At 48.4% G+C, this 9,793-nt stretch overlaps 1 protein-coding gene across 1 annotated transcript; it reads right to left on the minus strand.

Moving 5' to 3' along the window:
• Window positions 1-6,578: 6,578 nt before the first annotated feature.
• Window positions 6,579-7,076, minus strand: LOC107191484 (neuroligin 4-like). Its single transcript, XM_015580546.1, has one exon. It carries the CDS (start codon window positions 7,074-7,076, stop codon window positions 6,579-6,581), a length of 498 nt encoding a protein of 165 aa, XP_015436032.1.
• Between the last annotated feature and the right edge of the window lie 2,717 nt (window positions 7,077-9,793).

Raw genomic sequence — 9,793 nt, forward strand, 5'->3', positions numbered from 1 at the left:
ATGGGTACCGTGAGGAGGGTGAGAAGAGGCCACCGCGTCGTCGTCGGTAAATCACGTTGCTGCCATGTTTAATGCATGTTTTTCAATTGTTTTCAGGGGTCACGTGCTCGGGGGCCGGTTATTCCTTCGACCCCATCGATTTACGGCCGGCGGTGTATTGTTCGGATTGCGAACGTCGTTATCGAATTTGATGCTTTTCCTGCGCTCCTCGAGCTTTCCAGATCCTCGCGCTGAACACCGAACTCTGCGTCGAAGCAAACCAAAAGAGAAAAAAGGGACGAGGGAAAAAAGCGAATGTAGGGCACGAATGAAATAAAATTTATAGTGTTTTTAGTAAACAGTAAACCGTTCACTTCAGTTTACGTTCCGAAGGGTGAACGAAGTGTACAGGAAATTGATTATCGATCCGTGGATTGAGAAGTCTACTATTTTTCGCGAGCTGAACTTTATTATAAACCGGAGCTTAGCCTTTTCTGGTTAACAGTCGATTCGATATTTGCGCAATGAATCGAAGCTAGTTGTATTTGTCGTTTCGTTGACGAGGGTACGCATTCAGTCCGTTTTCGTCTGACGATTCGGCTTTTGTGTACAAACGTCACACGCAATCGTGGACATTTATCGGTTCGTTAGAAAAGGGACAAACGTTATTGCCTTATTCACGGCATGGTTTACGACAGTCTTGTAATTAAGTAGGACAAGAATACGAGAAACGCTTCAACGATACAATGTAACATGAAACTATTCCCTGATTTCTTTCTGTGCTCGTCATAATTCCGTTTTCAATTCCGTCTGGCCTGTAACGACCATATTCTACTTAAAGCTCCAGTATCGAAACTGTGCAATATTTCAAATTATTTCACGGTGATTGCTCGACAAACTTGACTTTCGACGATTGTAACGAAGTGGAACGATGAGTTTGCGAACAATTTTTTTGTAGAGGCACGACCAAACGAAATTACACAATATTGCTTTCCGCGGGTATAAAAAAAATAAATATACTTAATATTTGGTCTCTCTTTAAAAAGCTGTCCGCGTTCTTCCTTTCCACGGTCTAGTCGCCGGTAGATCCATCATCATTAAGTCGTTCTCGGCCGGATTCTATCCGCGAATTTTCCATCGAATAACCGCCGGAATACAATGGCCGGCTGTGCTTTCTTTAAATTTTCTCATCGCGTCGGCGCGAAACACGTAGCGCGCGAGCGCAAAAGAAAAAAAGAAAGTCAGCTCCCGGGGCGAATTTACCCTCGGCAAATCTATTATCCCGGATGATCCGATATATAGCGGGGAGCGCAACAGGATCACCGCGTAACCAAACACTTTGTCGGGCAGAGTGAAAAGAAGGCGACGTTATTCCTTCGGAACGAGTTCCTCCATCGAAATTGAAAAGTCCTCGCGTGGCTCTCGAACCGGCCGCGCACGATCACGTGTTTTCTTTGCCGGTGCGGTCCTCGGATGTTATTCCAAGAATTCCATCCGATCGTGATCCCGGAAATACCGAGCCCGGGCGTATCGTGAAAACACGAGCAAACGGACGTGTCACGGTATCGTGGAATCGTTGTTCCACAGAAAGATCATATAACCACGGTGGAATCTTTTTTATCGAGGTTTCAATTTACGGAAATTAAAACATTAGGAATATTGTATTACGCTGGTCCGGCCACAATTAGAATTTTCCTTGTAATCTGGGCACTTTGTATCAGGAAACCAACTACGGTTAGTTTAAACCATTAAACCGATTACATATGTACATACGATGGCCAATAGTTTTGATGCATCCTCCGACATAAATTATTAACTAGTTTCAAATAATTGTTATATTTTTGCCAATATTATTGTATTTCGTTTGTTTTACTTTTGTTCGGAACTCACGAGAAAACATCGGAACCTTGCGAAACATTGTTCACGAAGCCAGAATCCCTGGTTTGCGAATCGAATTCGGAAGTAGAGCTTCCACCAGCGAGCCGTTGGAATATTTCTATGTACAGTCTTTCTAAATTCCCACCGTGGACGGCTAAATGCTCGCCCACTTGATCCGAATTTCCTTCAATTTCACCGAGGGTCGAGAGTGCGGCAGGTTATTTTCTCTTCTTTCCCCTTTCTTGTTTTTTTTTTTCGTAAAATTCCGTGTAACGCCGTAACCCGCGCACAGAACCGTCGAAAGGCGTAAAGCTCCGACGGGTCGACGGAAATGGAAGGGAGAGTCCTGTCTCTTTCACCGCCGCGGTAGATAAATGAACGCTGAATTAGTGCGCCGCTAAATGGCAGCGTCGGTTTCGCGCACCTTCAAAGCAGCACACGTACGTGGTATGAGGGGGGGGGGGGGGTATTGGCCGCGCCTTAATCTCGTCACTCATCAGCCGTCATGCGCCCTGATGATTGTGCCCTGTAAATCGGGGCCGCAAATGAATAGTAGACAGCCTTCCGTGATTTCGTCCAACGATTGTGAAACCGTCGAGTTCGGAGATTGGAGGGGGTTTGGGTCTATTCATGCTTTCTTGCGAAAGGGGAAACGGACAGAATTTCAAATTAAACCGGGTGAGAACGTGGACTGAAAGAATACGCATTATGAAATTAAATGAAATATTAATGTGGATCGCGGGGTGAGGGCTGCATGGTTCGTTTAAAATTTTCCGTACGAGGGAAACTGACCCTCTGCCCCTTGTGCTTCCCGTTACGGAAACGGCAGCACGTGTACTGGAGGATCGATCGATCTCGGCACGGAGAATCCTTCGCAGGTGTATCCACCGAGCCGCGGTTGAACGCAAAATGTTGCCGGGAATTAGCATAACAAGATTCCCTTGGCTGCACGTAACGCTGAAACCCCACCGGCAGCCCCGCAGATTTCCATGGTCCATTTAAATACAATTTCTTTTTCACTCCCAACCGCCCCCTTCCCTCTTCTGCGATCAAGAAATTACGTGAATACGCAATCCCAGCAGCGCCCACGGTTCGCCCGTGTGTTGCCTCGACCGTGGATGGATTAAAGGGGGCTCGTATTAAAGTCGACGCTCCGAAGAAAAACCTCCACGATACCTTGCGGTTAACTCCGTTACATCCCTAGCCTCTGCTGCTAATTAATTCTGTTTGCGCATTAACCGCGCGCTGCGCATTTGGCACCGTTGCGTCGCCTGAAACGCGGACGAGTCTGGATTCTTCGCTTGGAAATAGACCGCGGGGCAAGCAGCTTCTTTGCCTTGCTCGTGCATTTTCAACTGGAGCAAAACTCGGCACATATGTTCCATTTTTCAGCCGGTTCGTGCCGGGTCAGTGGAAACGGAATGCGGAGGTCAGACACGCCGTCTTACGCATTCCACGGGTAGACGAGAACACGAAGTATTCACACGCTATTAGGAATATTCAAGCGGAATTTACTTGTACATATTATCTTGATACGATTAACGGGCGCAGTAGAAACGGATTGTCATGATCAGACATCTATATTCAAAAGCTCCGAGTGTTTAACCGAAAATCAAGGGATTAAAATACTTCGTTGGAAGATTAAATTTTTGTCAGAAAATTCACAGGACTTTATGCCTGTCACGTCGACGTAACGAAACAATCTGAAAATCCGCGAGGATGAACCGATTCACGAAATTTCCGTTGGCCGCGCAGGCCAACGAAAGTTGAGCCGTCAGGCTGTTACAGAGATACGTCCGCCGAGATCCAGCCGGCACAGGAAGCTTCTTCCACGGTGCTGAGGTTCCCGTCGTTTTTCACTCTCGACTCGGTAAGCGATAAGCGAAACCGCGGAGGAACGTCCGCCGTAGATAGGAACCGAACGGCGTATCCTTTGAAACAAATGCCCGGAACGTGTTACGCCACGGCGTACGTACGGATGGATTTTCGGCCGGCTGCTGAAGCGATCTGCAAACACGTAACGCGCTCCGTGGATTACGTGTAAGTATCGCGAAACGGTACAAATAAGTGGATGGAACGGAATTGAAACCGACGGGACTCTCTCTCTCTCTCTTGGTAAGACGCAGCCTCGATAGGACCTGGCAACCGTCTGCCAGAGTTTGCGCACACAGACATACACATAAATGCCTCGTGGCCTCGGCGACCACACGAACACGCCTGCATTGTTTTTTGTTTTCTTTTGGGACAGCTTGGTGATGCTTGAACGGCGATTCATGAACGATAGGAAAGGTCGAAGTTATTTTCATATTACATATCTGGAACGACTTTCTTGTCACTACAAGGTTGTTGGATGAACAACCTACTGATAGAAATGTCTCGCCCGTACCAAAGGGGACGACTGGACGCTGTACTCCGGAAGTCGACTTGGTAGTTCACGCGAAGGCCCTTCACGCGAATGCGCTGATGGAGCGTATATCCCGATCCCACACCCATCCCCCAAGCACGGACATATATGTATATATACATATATGCATCATACCAGACTGGGTAAAAGGGTGATGAGGTGAATTCCACGGGCGTAAGGCGATTTATGGGATGCTAACGCCCGGCTATAAAATAACACTTTCCATTCAAATCGGCAAATTAATGGTCGTTTTCATGGATTCTTTGTTTGCGCCCGGGGGACAATGGGTCGGTGCTGGGTTATTATTCCGAAATACTAGGGAGCACGGGACGCTGCGTGTCCGTGGAGAATCCACGGAACGTACGGTCACCGTTGAGGGGAGTTCCCGTAAAGAGCTTTTTTTCTAGGGACAATGGTGCTCGGATTACAAATACCGGATTTCATCGTGGAACGCGTCGAATTCGTATTCGACCTGAAATAGACCGAAATTTTCTATGTTGGATTTATCAGGTGGGTGATTTTTTTTTCTCACCGATCGCTGAGAGTCTTCGAGTCACGACGGTGTGTACAGGCTACGGAATCTATACTAGACGCTACAGATCCACGATACCACGTATACAAAGAGATCGCGTTTATATCCGTCGCGACGACCGCGCTGACATATTCGTTCGGTAGCTGATCTCCAATACGCGCGTAACACCAAAGAAATCCACCCGTTACTTTCCCCGGTTCTCTTTCTTCTTTATATCGAAATTAATCCATGTTACCATCTAGGCGCGTGGAAACGCGGCGAGGATTTCTTTGACAGCGGCGGAGCATCGATGAAAAGCTGTTGAAGAATTGGCTTACATTTCTGTCGTTTGAAAGGACCCCCGGCGCACCTATCTGGCACAAAGAGCCGCGCGCGGTTCGAAAGAAAACGAGAAAAGTAGGCGAAAGGAAACGCGGGAAGATGAACCGAGGGGGCGGAGGAGAGGAACGACGAGTCGTTTGCGAGCTTTCAGCCTATTCTTTCGAATCCCCACCCCCGTATGATTGAAATTAGCTTGTTTGAGAATACTGCGGAGATGTACACAGCTCGACAAGTTAGCTACAAACTGGTAAATGGGTTTATTTAACTTGTGTTCTACTATATACTATTTTAATCCGTAGTTCATACAAGGATTAAGTACATTTTTCCTGGATCCAGAGAATTTCCACAAAGAATATCGAATATAGCGAGGTAAAGGCACTGGCGGTATTTCATCGAATTTTTACCAGAAGCGTGCACTTGGATCGACATTCGTTCGCTGGACCAACGCGCTACGCCCAGAGAAAGATCATGCAACGAATTCTTTGTGGAATTACGCGCGTGTTTCGCGGGGAATAAAGGCGAATACAGTTGCGATGTATAAAGAGATTCCTTGCCCGGAGGAGGCACATCGTGTAGAACTCACGGGATCACGGGGGTGGGGATTCCTGAGTTTTCTATCCTGGAATCGACAAACGGACCTCGGATCCATCCGAAAAGCTGACAAAGAAACAGCGGCAGCAGACATTTTCCAACTTTATTGTAATCCGAATAAACGAGCCTCGGTCGTGAAATATTTTCTTTTTTTTTTGTTTTGTTATTGATCGAGAATGGATTCGTTCGGTCGAGGGCATCGTTACGTGGGCTGAAAACGCGTGCTCTCTTTTGCCCTCTTCCTGTTTCCGCCACTTCCTTTTTTTCCCGCTATCCGGCAGTTTGCCGGAGGTCAGCTCTATGCGGATTTTTTCCCTTCTCGCGCAGTTTTCGCGTTCCGACTGTTAATTTGTAATACACGTGTCTATACAGAGGCGCGACAGTCATTTCAACAGAGTACCAAAGGAAGTAAAAAAGTGAACGATGGGTGACTGACGACTCAAACCATGCCCAGGGGTATCGATAAATCGAAATAAGCAGAAAATGTTCAACGTGGTCTAGTTTGAACCGAAATTTCGTCTACGCGATATTTCTCACGTTCCAGCGATAACGACCTGTGCGTGATTTATCATAATTCACGGTACACCGGACGTTCGCCGTCAGGATCTGTGCGAGTTTCGCGTTTTCACGATTTTCCTACACCGAATCCTCGATTTCCTAATATCATACCACATCGGACCCTCGTTATTTCGAAATAACGTTTTGTGCGGGATTGGAATACGTTCCCACGAATACAATTCCCGACAATCCAGCCAGGAATCTGCTATGATATAGAAATTCTGAAAAATCCGAGTCTTTTCGACACGAAAAGTGTTCGATAGCGTGTGTATAATATATCCTCTGCTGTCACGAATGACAAACACGTGACACGTATCATCGGAAGAATATATCATCGATAAATGCACAGATACCAAAGAAAAATGTCGATGTCCTACCTTGAACTGGCGCGTAGATGTTCAGGTAGAGACAGTCCTCGCTTTGGTTCCGCAGATAGGGCAGCAACCGTCTCAGATACTGGACCCGGCCTTTCGGCATCTTGTCGCTTAACTCCGGTAGCCTTTGCGGGCACACAGGTCCGAATTTGTCCGCGACTTTGACGCCGTGCCATAGGGCCCCGCTGACAGGCGGCATGAATCGCAGGGAGCCGATCGGCGGCGACGCGTACGGAACACCACGGAACACCTCGACGCCTTCGAGCTGACGATCGAGCTGTCGATCGGGCTGACGATCGAACTGCCGATCGAAATGCCGTTCGAGGGTCACGATAACGCCCGACAGTTCCCCGTACTTCGTCTTGACGATCCTTGAGCTGAGCTCGGCGCTGGCGGTCGCCAGGACAAGACCGAACAGCGCCAGGATCGGCGACGTCATCTTCGTTCGCGCCCTTCAAACCCCGTCCCCCACGCTTCGTCTTCAGTCGAGCCGTCTGAACCCTTTCATTCCTTGAGCCCTATCCACCCCCAGAGGCTCTACGGTTCGCGATCGTGCTGACCTCGTTGCCACGAGGTCTTGATTCGCTTTCAGGATGCATCAGTATTCCCCCCACGATCGGTGTCAGCACGATTCCTCACCGTGGATCACCCGAACGAAACACCGTTCCATCGACCGGTTCGTAGATTCCAGCCGCGCGTTCAAGTCATGCTCGGAGTGTTCGTTACGGTTACTTCACGCTTGAAAAAGCTTATATCAAAGATATGCTCTCCTTATCTGGTTCTGACAGATCGTCGTGGTTGCCCTCTTTAAACCGTACACCGTTCACAAACGTTGTTTGACTATCCACGTTCCCTCGAGAAACGTGCTGACGGGTCCTCCACGGGGAAGTCAACACGCGCGGTTCTCGAAGCATCCACGAGTCAGCGTTCTGAAAGGTAAATAGTGTCGAACTTTGAGCAGCGGATCTCCTCCAAAGGATCCTCGAGCTTCGTTTCCGCTGCGCCTCCAGCCAGAACGGTCTTCTCCCTATCCTGGAAACGGGACACCGATTTTCATCTAGTCACCAGGGAATCCCTTCTATTTCCTCGGTTCTCTCTTTCTGTCTTCGTGGTGTAATCTCGAGATCAGCGTCTCGCCGTTTCGCGATCGTAGGCGAACATTATAAGTTGCCCCGATGGTTAGTTTCGTTCACACACGCGACCGAAGCCGCCCTTTGGATTTCGCTCAGAGCACATTAAGAGAGTTCACAGGAATACGATCTCATTTCTAATGGCATGCTTGATGTGCCGGTACAGATAAAACGCGCCTGCCCTAATGACGCACAAGAGAAATCCGCCTCTCGGATGTTTAACGGTCCGCTGCTTCATTCTTACGAGCTTGCTTCCTCGAGCTGCCCGGTGGAGCGAGGGTTACCGGATACCGTGGAATTGCATCCACCACGGGACGTTTTACTGCTTCTCCTCACGAGAGTCTTTCTGGACGGACAAATGTTTCGCGAATCCGTCCCTTTTCCGGTCCCTCACGCGGAACGTTTGCTCGTTAAATGTACCGCATACTTGCTGCTCGAAGAACGAGCGGAATTGCTCACGAGGAACATAGTACCATCTGTAATCACCTGTACCGGTATGTGATACTCGAACCAGAGTAACTGTTAACGGAATCACGATCCAAAAACACCAACCTCCTTCACACGAGTCTCACGGACAAAAGACACCTGATCACTATTCCACCGCGTCGGATCATTGTCCTGGATACGAGATTATCCCGTGTGGCGTTCACATTGGAACCGTGATTCTGCCAAGTACACTCGGTCCAGAGAACGTGCTTGGTTTCCCAATTAGCGAGCAGTCCGCTCTACCGATCCTCGGATAAGAAATTCTACTTTCCCGTAACCGATCTTCCTATTCCATTGGACGAATCCCTCGATTCCAGGCTATGTTCAGGCGGACCAAAGTCGGCGAAAGCATGCAGCCTCTCCGGACGCGATTCCGTTTCGAACTCGCCGAACACACGCGGACACTGGGACCCGGTCACACTTGGTCACGCACTGCACAACCGATTCTCGTCCGGTGATCCCCCGCCCCGTCACGTGGAGCCGGCATTACGCGGATCTAGATCCCAACGGAGATCCCGAGGATCGGCGGAACGAAAAAAAAAAAACGAAGAGACGGAGAACGGGGGACGGTTTCGCGGAAAACACGGTGAACCAGGAGAGCCGATCTTGCCGTCACTTCGACCACGGACAGACTGGCGTCGAGCGAGACCGAGTACACGAAGATGCGCATGCCCCGCGCAAACGCTGCCCACACTGCTCGGGACATGGGCGTAAGTCTCGTCTGGCGCGTCGATATTGCAGGGGGGATCGATGACACGGCGAGCGCGGTGGGAAAACTGGTTCGAGTCTGGGAACCGTGACCGTACACAGGCCTGTTCTCTCACTCCCATCGACCGTACCGATTCGGACAAAAACACGATGCAATTAAGACAATTAGCCGTATAGTCGCTGGAGTTATTTCGGAGTCACGGACGTTTCGGACTTGGCTGTGAGATCGTGTTGATCTTGAGGTCAATGACACGACGATGGATACGATCGTGAAAAGAATGACCCGAGTTCGGTAAACATTACGGTAAATCATCGATAAGTGTTCGAAGGCTCATCGGCACTGAGTGTTCCTGAACACTTATCGATGATTTACTGTACAGATTTTGTTACTATTTGAAATAAAATAATCCCTCTTGTGGCGTTTGTTTATCGATTTTTTGATTGTCTGTGCATAACTGTCTGTTACTACTGTCACCTTAGATTGGAAGAGTTTATTAGATACTGTAGATATTTTCTATCATTTTTTATAATTATGATTTTGGAACCTCAGTAGTGCTGTGTCTACGATGTTTGCTGACATTTTTATAGCGGTAGGCATTAGTCCGAAAGATTTGTATATTTCGTTTGAAAACACGCGACAGACAACCCCTGGGGCTTGAAGATGGCATAAATACGGGCACGATCTCGTCTTGTTTCGAAGTTATAACCATGTTTGTGTTGCCCGATCCTTTTGACAAACTGGAATAGCATAACTAGATCCATTTAACTGTTTGCAAACATAGGCTGATATTGCTTGTGTGCTCGCGCTGATTATTTTGTAAACACGATCTCG

Source organism: Dufourea novaeangliae, unplaced genomic scaffold (genome assembly GCF_001272555.1).
Source record: "Dufourea novaeangliae isolate 0120121106 unplaced genomic scaffold, ASM127255v1 scaffold228, whole genome shotgun sequence".
Classification (NCBI taxonomy): domain Eukaryota; kingdom Metazoa; phylum Arthropoda; class Insecta; order Hymenoptera; family Halictidae; genus Dufourea; species Dufourea novaeangliae.

Coding starts and splice junctions, on each gene's coding strand:
- LOC107191484 (XM_015580546.1), bottom strand. CDS start 7,076: ATGACGTCGCCGATCCTGGCGCTGTTCGGTCTTGTCCTGGCGACCGCC.